The sequence below is a fragment of the Lacerta agilis genome, chromosome 8 (genome assembly GCF_009819535.1).
Source record: "Lacerta agilis isolate rLacAgi1 chromosome 8, rLacAgi1.pri, whole genome shotgun sequence".
Lineage (NCBI taxonomy): Eukaryota > Metazoa > Chordata > Lepidosauria > Squamata > Lacertidae > Lacerta > Lacerta agilis.
This window is the reverse complement of record NC_046319.1, coordinates 38,583,668-38,600,963: the sequence shown is the minus strand read 5'-3', so window position 1 is coordinate 38,600,963 and position 17,296 is coordinate 38,583,668. Positions and strand designations below refer to the sequence as shown.

The 17,296-nt window shown below is 42.5% G+C and overlaps 2 protein-coding genes across 5 annotated transcripts in view; one reads left to right on the top strand and one right to left on the bottom strand.

Moving 5' to 3' along the window:
* CA5A (carbonic anhydrase 5A) overlaps nt 1–9,657 on the bottom strand; it is a 30,044-nt gene extending 20,387 nt beyond the window's left edge. The window contains exon 1 of the mRNA XM_033157018.1: nt 9,446–9,657. Within this exon, the coding sequence (XP_033012909.1) occupies nt 9,446–9,590 (145 nt within the window). The 5' untranslated portion in view covers nt 9,591–9,657. The remainder of the gene's footprint in view (nt 1–9,445) is intronic.
* A 3,410-nt stretch (nt 9,658–13,067) lies between these two features.
* BANP (BTG3 associated nuclear protein) overlaps nt 13,068–17,296 on the top strand; it is a 152,773-nt gene continuing 148,544 nt past the window's right edge. For all 4 annotated transcript variants that reach the window (XM_033157016.1, XM_033157013.1, XM_033157012.1 and 1 more), the window contains exon 1: nt 13,068–13,209. The gene's annotated coding sequence lies outside the window, so the exon portion shown is untranslated. The remainder of the gene's footprint in view (nt 13,210–17,296) is intronic.

The following is a 17,296-nucleotide window of genomic DNA, read 5'->3' as shown; positions in this document are numbered from 1 at the left end:
GCAAGAGAAGAATGTGTGTTCCTTCTTGCCCAGATTGGGCCACACACACACACAGAGAGAGAGAGAGAGAAAGAGAGAGAGAGAGAGAGAGAGAGAGAGAGAGAGAGAGAGAGAGAGAGGCCTCTAGTCACATGCAGAGGAACTTTGTCACAGCTCAGGAGGAAACAGGAAGTTTTCTCCTGACTGCATACAAAGCATCCCCAAGCATGTTCATTTTAGGAATGTTGTACTTGACTGCTATGTGTTTCACATCCCACACTTAAAGGCAGCAGCAGCAGGAGATTTCTGTTGCCTTTGCGCTGCACTTGTGGGCTTCCAGTGGTAGAGCAATTGTTGCATGCAGAATGTCTCCCAGATTCAGTTACCAATGGGCCTCTCCAGGACTGGAAGAGACACCTTGGAAGAGACTCCTAGGGCCCTCAAATATTTTAGTAGGGGGTCTGAAGGGACCTCAGCCCCTAGGAGTTGGCTCCTATGGAGCAAATATTCATTCAGAGCATTTAAAACATGTTGGAACAGTTCCTTAGGATGGAAAGAACATGAAATGGGAGGGATTACATTGAAAGAAAAGCATGTAAGGTTAGGAAAGAGGAACCCGTTTGTTTTATTGCTGGAAAGATATGTTGCTTTAAAAGTTTGCCTAAGGATAAAAGTAAGGGAAAGGGCAGGATTGCACCATTAACTGATAAGAGCAGTTGTGTTCTATCTGCCTATGCCAGGGGTCAGCAACCTTTACTCATGTGAAAACACCAGGCAGGCCCCACAAATAACCCAGAGATGCATTTTAAATAAAAGGGCACATTCTACTCATGTGAAAACACGCTGATTCCTGGACCGTCCGTGGGCCGGATTGAGAGGGCGATTGTGCCGCATCCGGCCCCCGGGCCTTAGGTTGCCTACCCCTGGCCTACGCAAATACCTGAGGACAGATTATCACTCCTGGAATTCCCTTATGTGGATATACAGAAAACTGGTTTTTGTCTGCACTACTGAAATTAACAAGTTGTAGCAGTAGAGTGGTTCAAAACTACACACCTAGTAAAATGATCCATTTCATCGTCAGTTACAGGTAGGTAGCCGTGTTGGTCTGCCATAGTAAAAAAATAAATAAATTCCTTCCAGTTCTTCAGATACTTCTTCAGATTCATAGTCAGTGTGTGAAACAGTAACAAAAAGTCATGAGTAACAAACTTTCCTCTTCCTGCAGCAAGCAATGAATGTGCTGCTTTTCCTGGCTGCTTGCCATCTGACAGATTTCTGTGTTATCTGGCAGGCTGCTTACTGACAAGTACAAGCAGAAGAGGGTGGTCCAAAGAACAAAGTAAACAAAATAATTACTTTCTAAAAGCAGCAGGAGGTGTATCTGTTTCCCCCAAAAATCCAGAGGAGCAAATAGGTGGACTAAATGGGTTAAATAATAACAATGGACATAACAAATACAGACAGTGGGTATGTTGTAATATTCGTCTGGCCCAAAGTCCCCAAAAGTAGAAGTAGCACTTATTACAGTGAAGAGATGGTTCTTGTCCTTGAAGCTTGGCAAAGAATGCTGCACATAAAAAGGTGATTAAAGAAGAGTTTTTCTTGTGTCTCAGACAAATACTCCTGGAGAGTGAACACTTCTTGAAAGGGTTCTGAGCAGTTGACTGCCAGGCACCATTACGAATTCTGATATTCTAGGGTAGACATCTCCAGTCTGTTTCCTTCCAGTTGTTCTGGACCACAACTCCAGATGCAATCATCATCCGAGGTCCTTCTCTGTATACCCACTTCATGAGAGGTCTGGAGGGTGGTAACATAAGAACAGGCCATTTCAGTGGTGGCTCCCTACTTACGGAATGCCCTCCCCGGGGAGACTCGTCTGGTGCCATCATTACTTATCTTTAAGGCTCCAGACAAAAATGTTGCTGGGTGGGATATACTAGCCCTGCTTAAAAATATATATTAATGAGTTTTACATTCTTTTCTGTTTTATTCAATACTGGTTTTAATGTAAGTTGTTTTGAGTTACTTTTTGTAAAATACCGCATATACTCGAGTATAAGTCGACCCAAATATAAGCCGAGGCACCTAATTTCCCTACAAAAATGTGGGAAAGCTTATTGACTCAAGTATAAGCCGGTTCACCTTTGCCACTGTGGTAGAGGAGGAACGAGCAGTCCAAAAGCAGCCCTTTGGGCTGCTCCTTCCTCTTCCTCCTTTGCTGCTGTGGAGCTCACCCCGTCGCAGGGTTTCGAACCGCCATTCTTCTGATCAGCAAGCCCTAGGGCTCTGTGGTTTAACCCACAGCGCAATGTTCCCTTGTGTTATACAGAGAAGGCTGGGATCCTGTCCTGTTTAAGCAGGAGCCAGGGAAAGTGAGCACCTGTGGGGTTTTAATACTTCCTTAACTGATAGGCTTTCTGCCTTCTGGGGTCTAAAGTTTGCATTTATGGGAGCAGTTCAGGAATGGAACAAGCTGCCTGGGGAGAGTAAAGAACCGCCGTTCTTGTACACTCCTTAAGGAATGGTTGACTTGAGTATAAGTCGAGGGCAGCTTTTAAAGCACAAAAAGTGTGCTGAAAAACTAGGCTTATACTCAAGTATATAGGTAATTAAATTCCCATCATCTCTGTGCCCAGGTGCCCTGCAACTGCCCTTGGTTCCAATAGCATAAGGAGAAGTAGATATAAAGCTGACCCTAGTGGTGGTCTGTTACAAATTTCTTTTTTCTTATTGTGCATAAAGGAGCTGTGGCACTCACTGCCAGAGGAAGGCCAGACAGAATAATTTAGGGTTTTGTTTTGTTTTTCAAAAAAGACTGGCTATGTTTATGAGAGACTGCTCAATATGGTGATTAGGACAATGAATGCTCTTTCTGAGGGTCCCCCCCCCCATCTTAAACTTCAGTAGGCAAGAAACAACCTGGAGGGAACAGGGATTTCTGTTTGTAGCTTGCTTGTGCTATTGTAAGTTTCCATAAGGGGCTGTGTTTTGTCAGTGTCAACATTCAAGCATGACACACAATTATCTTGACTCGGTGAAGTTGTGTTTTAAGTTCTCTGTACTTTTCCATCTCAATGTGAATTCATATTTGCCTAATATTGTGGCTAGAAAATATCTGAAAGGGCATTCAATTAAATCTTCCGCTGGAGTAAGAACTCTGATCCAAATCACAATATTTGGGGGAGGTGAAGAAGAGGGGGAAACAAAGGCATTTAAAAATAAAAGAATACTTAAAAAAAAGATTTTGTACCAAAACAAACAAACCCCTGAATAGGATGTGGGCAGGGGAAATGGAAACTGTTATTTCTAACAAAGGAGCTAGTATACGGTAATTGCCATGGTGATACATTTCCAAACATAAAACAAAATTATATGGCTTAATATGTTGCTTCTTTGTTGTTTTGTCTCCTTCATATGCATGTCCAAACCAATATAGGTGGTTTTGTATCCCCAACATTTCCCCCCAGTGCCATCAATATTTCAAAACATCCCTATTCCTTACTACCCATCCAATCTGCCTCTTTAAAAACAAAACCCAAAAAACCTGTCGGTCTTGTAGACAGTCTTTCTGCACTAGGGTGCCACTTCAGCAGTGATCTTCAAATGGGTTGGAGAAACTGCTCTGCAGTCCCATCCCACCCCTTTGTTTAGATGGGATGAAGGGGTCTGCAATGGATTTTGACAAGGGAAAACCCACCTGTCAATCATGTGGTACCAGTGACATCATGTGATTGACAAGTGGATTGCTCCACCCACCTGTAAAAATTGGTATGCGAGGTAGTTCCCCAAAAAAGGTTCTCCGTCCCTGATTTGTATAATATGTGAAAAGCAAGAGTAACACTCCATCAGGACTGGTGCTAGGGCTTCTTGCGCCCTAAGCGAGACCACCTTCTGGCGCACCCCCCCCCCGCCAAAGCCTGCTTTAGCGGGAGCTGGGTGTGTGTGTGGAGAGGCAAGCAGCAGTTTCTCCGCTGTACAGAGAAGCTGCTGCTTGCCCGTCCTGCCGTGCCCCCCTGCCAAAGCCTGCTTTAGTGGGAGCCGGGGGTGGTGTAGGGGGCAAGCAGCACCTCTCCGCTACAGCAGATAAGCTGCTGCTAGCCCGTCCCGCCCAAGCCTGGCCAGTGCCCCCTCCATTTTGGCGCCCTAGGCAATTGCCTAGTTCGCCTTAATGGACGCGCCGGTCCTGCACTCCATGCATCTATTGAAGTGGGATCCAGTTCAGAAAGTGTCTGCCACAGGGACTCATCTATCGTGGGGCAAAGATGCTATAGTCCATCCACCCCAAATTATGTTATTCAATATGTAAACTCCTTAGAATGATTTCCATTCTTAAGGAAATCAGCCCTGAGTGCTCTACTGGAAGGACAGATCCTGAAGCTGAGGCTCCAATACTTTGGCCACCTCATGAGAAGAGAAGACTCCCTGGAAAGGACCCTGATGTTGGGAAAGATGGAGGGCACAAGGAGAAGGGGATGACAGAGGATGAGATGGTTGGACATTGTTATCAAAGCTACCAACATGAGTCTGACCAAACTGCGGGAGGCAGTGGAAGACAGGAGTGCCTGGCGTGCTCTGGTCCATGGGGTCACGAAGAATTGGACACGACTGAACGACTGAACAACAAACTCCTTGCAGGCAAGGACCTTTCTCTTTTTGCCTGTGAAGGCCAGGAGGGTGCTAGGTGCACTGTACAAAGAATAATAAGCACATTTTCTCGCTGAGACACATCTTGCCATAATCGGCATAATCTGTTTGCTTGGCAGAGTTCAGTTTGGGAGGATGTCACTCTTTTGAACCAGGAAATTGCCAGCTTCAGTTGACTAAGGCTTTAATCCTTTCAGGCCTCAACAAAGAATAAATACAGAAGGTATTTTCATCTCCCCTCCCCCCCCAAAAAAAACCCTATCTGAAGGTGCACTGGACCGTGTCTGAAACTTGTTATGTAGCATTGCCTGTGAAATACGAAAGAGGAGAGAGGACATAAACATCTGAAATCAGAAGTGGCATGAAGGATGACTCAGCGCTGATGCCATTCCTGACCCCACTCAGCATAGATAGGGGTGGTGTTAAGGAAAAGGGCAGCTTCTACAGGGCCTTTTTACATCCATGCGCAGCTGATATCCAAGTGATGTAATGATGTGATAAAGGAGATCTGAACAACCCATTTGCAATACAAGCCACTCTCTACCCCCATCTGCAAGCACCAAGTTTGCCTTTTCCCTCCTCCGCCTCCTTGCCAAATCCTTTTCTTTTTGTCTCATGTCTTTTAGAAGTGTGCATGCACATGAAAGCTCATACCAAGAACAAACACAGTTGGTCTCTAAGGTGCTACTGAAAAGAATTTTCTATTTTGTCTCATGTCTTTTAGATTGTAAGCCTGAGGGCAGGGACTGTCTTATCACTGACATCTGGAAACCACTCTGGAGGCCTTTCTTTGGCTGAAAAGCAGGTGGGGTTTTTTTTAAGCTTTAAAGAAGAAGTAAAGTTCCTATTAACATTGTGTGACCTCCAGACAGTGGAACTGAGGTCTCTAAGGTGCTACTGGAAGGAATTTTTTAATTTTTAATTTTGTTTTGAGAAGGGATTGACATACTTCTGGGAACCATGACAACAACCAGCACACTCACAGCACTTAGTGACCTTTTGTATTCCCATGATCTCAGTGTCTCTTTTATTAGGTCCAGCAGACCCAGGTGTGGCTAAGGACAGCCATTGGCAGCCTGGTGTCCTCTCCATATACTATGTACTAGAACTCCCATCAGTCCTAGCATCATATGGCTGCAATGTCTGGGGATGATGAGAGTTCTAGTCCAAAACATCTGGAGGGCTCTGTGCTGGGGAAGGCTGACTTCAGACAACAAACAACCAAGATGGGTGTGGTTGGCTGTGCAATATATCACATTGTCTGCTTGAAGGCACCTGACTGTCACTTGGTTGCCTGGAAACAGGGAAGGCAAAGCTGTTTTTTCCTGCCCAAAATGTGTTTGAAATAGAAGTGCCAGGTAGAGAGGATGCATGAACAGCAAGTTGTTCCCAAAGTGGGGATGATATATTGTGGATCTGGCTGAGCTGCTTGTTAGGTTGAAGTATTGGGAGAAACTGGATAAAATTCTAAACCATCTAGAGACCACCAGGTTGGAAAATACAATGACGGGTGGATCAAGTCAAACTTCTTGGATTAGTGTAAATGTGGCCTGCATTGGACATGCTGGTCTTTGGAGAGTGCTCAGAGAAAATCTGAGCACTCATGTGGGTGTAGGGAATTATCTGGCCTTGGATGCTATGGAAAAGGGAATACAGGGCACCGGGTTCAAATGGATTTATTTCAGAAGGCCTTTGCAACATGGATGCTGCTCTACTTTTTTACTCTTTTATATTTGGAACATAGGAAGTTAGGTTTGGAACATACAATGAGTCAGACCACCAGTGGTGCCTTTATGATCTGTGATTCCCTGTGTGCTAGTCCACTTTGTGGGGGGGGGGCTATTAGTTCACACAAATAAATTTGACTATGTCAAGTGTATTCACAACAGAAACAAAATACCCACTTGGCAACCCCTGTTCTGATGGACCAGCTTCCTCAGTTTCTCATCTATAAAATGGGAGTGGAATAGTGACCTACAGGGCATTGTGAAAGTGATCAAGATAAAGATTGTCATGGGCTTGGCTCAATGAGCCTACCACTCATTTGGGAGTAAATTTCATTGAAATCACTGAAATATAGTTCTGAGTAAACATGCAAAGGATCAGGCTGCAAAAATGTGTTGCTTTTAATCACCATTATAGCTAGCGATATACTGTATATATCACATAATAACATGCGCTTCTTGAATAAAACAGGCGCTTGGAGCAGGGCATGGAAAGTGAGGTTTTTGAGGCTGTTTGCATTGGTTTCAGAAAACATTCTGAAAGGCCAGAAAAGGGAACCTCCCTGTTACAGACACTTATGAGTCATTCCATGTACTAAGATGGGAATAAACGACTCGAAATTTCCTGTGAGTTTGCTTTAACATTAAAAATATCTGGCAATAATTGTGTCTCTGTGGGGGGAGGCTGAATGATGGAGAATAGAACAGAAATTATGAAATGCTGTGCCTTTTATGGTTAGAAATTGTATATTTTGCATCTTAAGTTGCAGGAATCCTTGAAAACTTTGATCTTGTTTTCTGTTCAAAAGTAGTTTTTGCAAATTAATATTTTCTAGGAAACATTCCAAACCCCACAGTCACCAGTACCTTTATTAGGAGCGATCAAAATGCCACAAACTTATTTTCACTATTTTGTCCCCAAACTAAAAAATGTCCTCCCTGATTTGTATCCAAAAGCTTAAAAGTTCATTTACTATTTTGTGAAGGTGCTGCCTGACTGGATTTTGGATTTTGTGGGGGGGGGGGGAATCATTCACACAGCTTCTTTTGGCTTTTGTGCTTCCAAGAAATGTGTTTTTCTTATGTGAATCATTAGTGCAATTTGTTCCACTTTATCAATTGACATTGTTCTGAATGGATTTAGTTCTGCTTTGATCTGTGTTTCAGTTTTCCCTGAAACACAATCCTGTCGATTTAAATTCTTTTTTAAAAAAATCTTCCATACATTAGTCAGAAAACACCCCAAAGTTTAAACAAACAAACAAACAAAAATTCCTTCCAGTAGCACCTGAAGAAGTGTGCATGCACACAAAAGCTCATACCAATAACAAACTTAGTTGGTCTCTAAGGTGCTACTGGAAGGAATTTTTATTTTATTTTATTTTGACTACGGCAGAGTCAGACCAACACGGCTACCTAACCTGTAACCCCAAAGTTTGTTGGCTTGGTTCCTTAAGTGAACAATGCATCAGCAAATTTTATACAAACTTGAATGAATCACTCTTAATATTATCCACAGTAGCATGGGATAGAGTTCCAAGTTCAAGGATATTAATTATTATAGGATTTACAATAATGTATATATCTGAATATCATTCCGTGTCACTGGCTTCTTGAAATGCTAGACAGGCAATGAATGGCAAAGGGTTTGTTTGCTCTCCACTTTCTTGGGCACATTTGGAAATCTAGGAAACAGTTGTGGGTATCATAAAATACCCATTACATTAAAAGAAATAAATAAAGGTGACCTTGGTGGGCACCAAGCTTGTTGTCTGAGAATTTCACATTGGGGATTTCAGCAAGGAACAGTACAGAAAAATTAAGCATAACTTTTCCTGCCACTTGTCAAAAAATACTAATTAATGTAGAGGAACAGAAGGATGGACATGTAGACAAAGTGTGACATTGCCCAAGTAATAATAATAACAATAATAATAATAATTTATTATTTATACCCCGCCCATCTGGCTGGGCCTCCCCAGCCACTCTGGGCAGCTTCCAACACAATATTAAAATTCAATAATTCATCAGACATTAAAAGCTTCCCTAAACAGGGCTGCTGTGGTATTACACCATCTCTCGTTCTCTAGAACAAACACCCCCAATTACTCTGCACACCTAATCCTTCTTCAAAAAGCAGTTATTTATTATGGAGCAAAATTCTTCACAAGTAATTAGCTCCCTCATTCTCATACTAAATCTTATGAGGTGGATTGTGCACATACCCATTTTAACGATGGAAAGCTGAGTCTGTGAAAAAATTATTCACCTGCGGTCAGGTTTCGTCTGAACCAGTACAAAATAACAGCTTAGAAAGCTGCAGAACAGGTGGACTAATCATAAAGATGGAAATTACTCTGAGCATGCACAGACCGCATTTTTGCTCCACTGATCAACCACAGCCTGCACTTGCATATTTAGAATTGGGGGACAGGTTTTTCTGTGTATTTTCCAGGCAGCTTCATCCCCAGCACCCATTTTTAGAAGTGCAGCCCTGCAGAGAGCTTCTGCTCCAGAGGCAGTTTCAACCCAGCTCTTGTTAAAATGCAAACAGTTCTCGACACTAGCATTTTCCTCCTCTCTGATATTTTGTAGAACCTCAGTATTTATGGCATTGGCATTCAGACTGACTGGCAATAATTTAAACTTTTTCCTATTCAGTTTGGCTCCTGTTAGATAGCTAATGACTTACATTCATTTTCATATCGTATAGCCGTTACAGCTGCTGCTTTCACCAAACTCACAATTTGTAGAATAATTACTAACTCAAATGCACCAGCAAACTCGTAAAGGGTAACATTTTATTCCTATGCAGCTGGCAAGGAGGAAAGTCCACTGAACATTGGCAATGAATCTTCAAATTATCCTTTATTCCTTCCTCTTACAAAATTATCTTTCTTTCCCCCCATTTCAATCGCAGTATAAAATCCCCCCTGGGTTCTTTCTCAATTGAAATAATGGCCACCATTTTTCTTAACTTTAATAAACGGCTTTCACCTCACAGTTTCTGCTATGTGATGCTGATGCCTCATCCTCACACAGGTGCCAGCGATGCACTTCTATCAAGAAGGATAACAAATATAGATACTTACATGAAGCGTATCTGTTTTTATAAGTACAAGTGGCCAAGCTGCATGCCCTGGCTGGTATCAGATGCTGCTGCTGCCCCCAGAGAATTGTCAGCTGCTTGCTGAAATGTGTCATGTTCATTACCTTCAGGTTGGTAAGAAAGACCATTTTGGACCAGCACCAAGGCCTCCTGCAGGGTCTATACAGCCAGAGGAACGAGTGTTCTCCCAGCACAAAGCTGGAATAATATGCTATGAGTGATCGGACTTAAATAAACCCAGTTCTGTTTATGAACTATTCTGATCACCCAGGGGCACACCCATTTGGTGTTGGGGGGAACCAAACAGATAGTTAAATTTCAACCCATCCCACAGCTGGATTCTTCATTGGTTCTAATCTTTGGTGGAGAGGCTGGACTCGCTGGCTGCTGCCTGTGAGTTTTGCATATAGAAATGGCCCAAATAAATTCCCTGCCTTGCGCAGGACATTCTTCTGCAGGGTCCTGTGTGATGCTTTAGTGATTTGCATACCTTACTTTTCTTTTGCTTCTTTTTAAAGATAGTGATGTTTGTTCAGTATCCATCCACACTGTTTACAGATGGCAAACAGGCAGATGAAGGACAAAGTGCTTGTGGAGAGAGGCAATGGTACGAATATTGTTACACACCACTGCAATCCCTGAGCAGTGAGAGACTCTGGGGGTTCCAAGCGCTTACCCAGGGTTCATTTTTTGGGGAATGAGTGTCAGTGGAGACTGGTGTCTTTAGGATATATGGTTTTATTTACCCATGTATACAACGTGAGCATAGGATGGTGGGGCTCACAGCATTAACATTGCCATAGATATTGCTTTTCCTTTAGGTCTCCAAGGGAGCCCCAGCACAGAGCAAGACCTTTCTCTCTGTTTGTAGCTACTGTTTTCATATATGTACATATCCATATCACACTCAGAGACTATATTTTTCTCCTATAGTCTGCTTCGGTGAAGGGGTGGAGGAAAGGCTCACCTATTTGTTCTGTGAGCAACTTTTTGGTTATGCTAAATTGTGGTATTTTACCTAGTCAGTACAAACCATTACCTTGAAAGAAGGAAATGGTTTGGTTGGTTTCCCCTTATACATTCTACCTTCACAGATACAGGATTGCAGATTCTGGAGGGAGACCCAAGGTGGTCCTGGTGGAGGAGAGAACTGTTGCAATGTTGCAATTGCAATGTTGGCAATTGAGAAAGGTGAAGACAAAGGTTGCTCCCTTCCACAGCAAACCCCTTTGGAGTCACTGTCACTGCTCTTCTGCAGTTAGTTGGGAACAGAACTCAAGGCCAAGATCCTTTTATAATGCTTACTCACAAGTGTTGGGGACTTTGCTTCACTAGAGTATTTCGGAATGGAACCAATTTCTCAAGAAATGCTTTTTGGGGTGTGGAGTGGGATTGCAGACTGAGTGTGGACTACAAAGAAAAATTAAGTACTCTGTTTCTACTGATTCCATAATAAAATGTTGTGTGAATGCAGCCTAAGAATGTCTTAAGAACTGGGGCCTCAATGTGCTTGTTTTCCTTCCCCACCTCACCTTCCTTTTCTCTCATGTATCTTTAGATTATAAACTTGATGGAAAAAACAATTTTGTTTTTTAACCTTTGTACAGCGCCTGGAAAACTTTGGCACCTTATAAATTATTACTAATTATACACATGCAATGCTTTGAACTGTCACAATCTGCTATACATTCATTCATGCTATATAAAAATTTTAACTGTTTATGACAAGATTTCTCATCTATCTTTTTCTGTTTTATAGTCTCTATCTGTAGATCTGCTATAGGTTACACAGGAAATTACTACATATTGTGAACATGTATGATTTTTTGACCTCTTTACATGGGGCAACCTTTGCAATGACCCTTTGCAAAACTGTGTGCACAGAGAGTTACCAGGTAATTTTTTACTTTAAATCAGTGCTTTTTTAAATGGGGGTACGCAGGGGTACGCATACCCCTAAACATTCTGTGAATCTGTGGGACAGTATTTCAATATGAGTAGGAAAATGAGAGTATCCCTAAACATTTTTTAAGAAAAAACAACCACTGCCTTAAATTATATACCAGGTATACATAATTTGTTTTGAATAATAATAATAATAATATTTAAAAATGCCTTGAACTGATAAATGAGGTTATGGACAGTGTTTGTCAAACACTGATTTGCTTGGGAAAAGCAGAGAAACCCAGGGCCCTGCCATGGTTAACAGAAACTTGAAACATCAACAAATCTACTATGGCATAATACATGTTGAGGAATACAATCTACATGAAGTGTTATTTGCAGTTATTAGGTGTATTGCAAAGGAAGTCAGAGGGACCTTATAAGTTTCTGTAGATGAGAGTTCCCATCAATAGATATGTGAACTGTTATTCTCATGAAGTGGACTGTAGCTCATGAAAGGTTATGCTGAATTGTTAGCCTTTTATGATGCCACATAGTTCCCCCTCTCTCCGAATTTGTAACCAGTGAGGCCAAAAGATAATGAAACACAATGGGAAGCTGTAGTTCAGTTACATTTGTATACATAATTCAACATACGCACCAGCTGTCCCAGTTTACCAGAAACAGTACCCTTTTCTTGCTACACTTGCCTTGCAAATTGCTATCCCTGTTCTGGCCATTTGCAGATGCCATTTCAATTATTATTAAGAAACTAGTTTCTTAAATGTGCTGGGGATTTAGTTGTGTGAGGGGTAAACCATAGTTCTCTGGAGTGTTTTTTTTTTTTTTTTAGGGGGGCAGCCACGTGCTTCAAATGAATGGCATTGGATGTGGTGCTTCTATCCTAGGGAGATTTACTTATAGAGTAAACATGAGTAAGAGTGTGCTGCATATAGAAACACAGGTAGACTTAATGCCTTAGAGATTTTTATGTATTTATTAAGTGGTCTATAAATATTGTTAAATAAGCAAATAAAAAATAGAATGGTATTTGTACAAAAGCTTACCTTGGATTAAATTTGTTCACCTTTAAGGTGCTACAAGATAAATTGTTTTGCTTTCTTACTGACCAGCACCAGGTTTCCAGGTTTTCACACAGGAGCCTTTCCCAGACCTGGGACCTTTTGCATGTAAAGTAGATGCTCTGCCACAGAGCTAGAACTTCTTCCACATTTCTGATTGGTTTTAACACCAAGCCAGTTCCTCCTTGTGAAGCTCACTCGTTGACCTAGGGAAAATAGCTGTTTCTCAGCCTCCCTGTATATGTAATGTCTGTCTGTGTGTTTGAGCCGCACACACACCATATATACAAAATCACGCTACACGCTTCTTGAGGCTTTGAGCAATATTTGGCGGGAATGACGATCATGAAATCTTCCTCCCTAACCATCGCTCTGCTTTATTTCTGCCGCCTGGTGGCCTCAAGCGTTCAAACTCTGAGCCCAAAGCATCATTAAGCTTTACAACTACACTCCCCAGCGTCCACTTCTTCTTTCCCTGGTTACTACAACTCCCAGCATGCCTCGGGAGAAGCGGGCTTTACGGGTGTCCCCCGCGCGCAAAGCCTTCCGGGACGCGTAGTCCAGCCGCTCGCCGCCTTGAGGCTCTGGCGTTGGGTTGGCCGCCGTGGACCAAAGGTGGGAGCCCTTCAGCGCGCGTGCGCGGCGCCTCGAGGCAGTCGAAGGGGAGCGGCGGGGCTTTGTGGCGCCTGCGCGGTGGCGACTCCGGAGGATCTCTCGCGAGGAAGGACGCCATTATCGCAGCCGCCCGACCAAACACCACGAGAATTCGGCAAGGCAAACGGTAACCTCGCTCTCCCCCGCTGCTGGGCGGCTGGCTCGGGCTGGAGCTCCTCGGCGGGGGCCTCGCGCGGCTCCCTCACGACGCCGGAAAACCCGCTCGGTTTCCCTCACAGCGCCTTGGCCGCTGGGCCGCAAGGGGGAGGCGGGAGGAGGGCGAGTGAGGGGCGGGGCTTCACTCTCAGCCTCTCGCTCCCCCCCCCCGCGCCGCCGCCGCGAGCCGCTTGGCCCCTCCCCTCCTGGAACGGGAGGCGGGATTTCCCTCCTTATCTCTCTTTCACCGCCCCACCGCCTTGCACGAATTTAGACGTTAAGACACCATTTATTTGGGATTATAAATGTTAAATATGTGTGCGTGTATCTGTCTGTTAGCTTCCTGATTTGCATATATTTGCATACCTCAATAATTAGCATTTTTTTTTTACACGGGTAAAATTTGTTGTTGTTCAGTCGTGTCCGACTCTTCGTGACCCCATGGACCAGAGCACGCCAGGCACGCCTATCCTTCACTGCCCCTCGCAGTTTGGCCAAACTCAAGTTAGTAGCTTCGAGAACACTGCCCAGCCATCTCAACCTCTGTCGTCCTCTTCGGGTAAAATTACTCGTTTAAAAACGTAGGGCTGCAACTTTTTGATTTTCTAAATAATGTTCTTTGATCCTTATGGCTTCATCAGCGCGTGTGCTGGTGCCTTTTTTAAAAAACAAAAACAAAAAACAAAATATAGATCCTTGCCCGGAAGGGCATGCATATCCACTGGACACAACACACAGATATAACCTTATCTAATTGCTTTCCCACAGAAGAACGGTGTTCAAGGTGGATTGTAGTATAGGAAGTGGAAAACCATGACAAGCACGACTATGTGTGATTGAGTAAAAGCAAATTTGAATATGTTGAAAATATGTTCTTAATTTGGTGGGAAGCCACTTAAATATATTTATTTACATATCAATGAGCTATTTTAGCCTGAAAGCCTGGTGTCAGTCCTGCCACCAAGGTTTTGCTCTGTTGCTGTACCTGGGCTCCGGAGTATCAGCTACCTCCCTGACAACACTTGAAGATTTCTCTGTTCTGAGAAGCACTTGGCTTGCTTGTTTTTGATTATTTTTTGATGATTTGCTGTTTCTGTTGTATTTCTTTTCTTTTTTCCAGTATGTGTACACACTCACTCACACTTACTTGGGATCTCCCAACCTTAGAACTTAATAATAATAATAGGATACTTAATTCATTCTTGTCATGATGGAGTTTGAGTGGATAATGTTTAGAAACACATTCAAACTACCTCTGTTTTGTAGTCATCTTATTAACTCCCAGATTTATCCTTTGCTACCAATGTTTCATTGCCAGTTTCATTTATTTTAACCTGATGAATTTTTTTTTACACTTGTTCAGTTATTGTCAAAAGGCTAATTGAACATTACAACTTCAGTAATGCACACATGTTGGAACAACCACGTGAAATTTTGATTGTGACATGATACAAAGAAAAATCCCATGAAAATATGTTTTAATATTTTGTAGCCATATTCATCCTTGGCTGGACTTGAAGTGAATGCACTCCTTTTGATTAAGCTTGACGTGAATACAATACATAATCTAGTTTTAGGACAAAGATAGGGAATCAGTGGCCCTCTGGATGTTCATTTGTGAGGATGGAAGTTGTAGTCCAACAAAATCTCTTGGATGGCCACAGGTTCCCTATGCTTGCTGTAGGACAAGCACATGTTTTCTAGTCTCTCCATTGTTGATACTGTATAAGCTAAACTTCAGTGATCTCCAGGCTACTTTACAATATTGCAAAGTTGTAACCGGCAAGCTTTGCATAGAACTGGGATATTCAACTTGTTTAGTGTTATTAGAAGGTGAGATGGGCCACAATGGAAGCTTGCTGCAAGTTTATTATAGGTAGCTCATTATTAATACACAATATTATTTAGATAATTTCCCACAACCTATTAAATGCTAGGTGTGGCATGTAAATGTTGTATTTCTGTCTTCTGTAATGCAGAACTTGTTTTGACTGTGCTCTCAGTATGCACGAGGATATGATAATGGAGAAAAAGGGAGCTTACAATTTATTCAGCCAGAGCAGGAGAACCAACAGAATGAGTCTGGAGATGGAATTGGCAGGTGTTGCAAACAGTAGCCCTTAAGGCATCCTCATGGGTCATAATATGGGATTAGAAGTGAATTGTTGCACCCTGTTTACATTTCTTAAGTGCCATAACATTTGCCTGCAAACTAAATGTTGTCAGGGAGAGAAGTCAGTTGCATGAAACAGTTTAAATTCCTAACCCTAAACACACCAACAATGAAATGGGATTTGAAAGCAAGAAAATTAGTTCAGCTGCCACTGCAAAACCTGCTTGGAACCAAGGTCTGTGGGAAATGCAAATACTATATACTGTACATATATTTATGGTCTAAAGGTACATGAAACTGCACCCCCCCCCCCCCGCTGGAGCCATGCAGGTCTGGGTCAGATCGGTACCTGCAAATCACACTTATGCCACTTGGGGTTCCATGATTGAAGAAAGACAAGCTATAAATATAAGAAAAAATAAATTGGGGGAAGGTGGCAGATTACTGTTCTTTGGATATTGATCAATTGGGAGGTATATAGAAGAATAGCTCAGAGGTAGTGTTTGCCTGCTTTGTGTGCAGAAGGGCCCAGGTTCAATCCCAGAGGCATCTTTGATTGAATCAGTGTCAGTGGGAAAGCTGGTGGGAAGGACTCTTCTGATTGCCTGAAACCACCCAGAGAGCTGCTGCTGGTCACAGAAGACCAGAGTGTACTAAATGGACAAATAAACTGTCCTGATAAAAGGCAACTTCCTACATTCCTGTGAAGACTAGACTGTCAATGTCCATCCTTGCTGAAATAATATTTCTTTTTTGCTAGGATCCATTCCTCCTTTTCACTGGTGTAGGGTCAAGATAATCTCCCTTATGTTGTTGCTTTTTATTCACTGCTTTCTGTTCACTCCATTATCCTGTCATCTTTACCATCTTAAACAGAAAAATGTAACAAAAAGAGTGCTATTTGGATTTGCAGCTGCATAGTTCACCTGTTTGGTTTTGCTGTTCAAGACACTTGTGATGCATTCTGCGAGGACATACTGGTTTTTCACCAGATGGCGCTCTTCCCTTGAAAATTATGAGCAGCCAATGTATTATATTCAGTGCTATTTTTCTAGAAAAAGAGGTTCTGGAACCATGAACACCTCCCTCGTTACCTTAGAATGGCAAATGGCACCCACATGAGAGGTGCCGGAACTGAGTTCCTGAGTTCCCCCTGAAAAAAATCCCTGATTATATTGATAAAACAATACAAATATTGATAAAACAATACAAATACTAGCCAATCATTGGCTCTAGCAATTGCTTTCAAATAGCTTCAGTCTTGTGGGTTCTTTTTTAAACTGTTGGAAACCTTCTGAAGGATATTTAAAGCACAACCTTCGTTAAAATAAATATTTATACTCCGAACTGTTATGCTGTGTAATTTGTTTTGATGATGTCAATCCAATCAGTTTGGCAAAGTTACTCCATAATCTGTGTTCAGATTCCCTGAAGTGGATTTACAAGTACAAGCAATTTCTGTTCTCCCTGCTCAGTGATCTGCATTGTTAAAATAACTATGCAGAATCCAAGTGTGACTTTTGCAATTGGATCTTGTCCTTGCTTGCTTATACGTAAATTACTGAGAAAAAAACTGCTCCCTATAGGTGTGTTAAGGATTACAGCCTTAGTTTCTCTTCTTTGTTCCTTCTTTTTGTTCTGTTCATTAACTTGGGGTGAAAAGGGGTTAGACATATGGTTTAAAGTGTTGAAACAGTATATTGGAAATGTGTGAGAGCACGCCCTTGGCAGCCTAAAACAGTAATGGCATATAGTGCTTGGGTTTGTTTTAGATGGCTGAAGGCTGTTAAGCAGGCTGAAGTACTGGAACTCAGTTCTCTCCCCATGTGGGGCAGAGTTCCAGTCCCACAAGATTCCCTACAGCTGTGTTTGCAGAACACTGCCCTACAGGATAGGAGCTCACCATCTCTGCTCTCCTCCCCACTAAAGGTGTATTGGGGGGGGG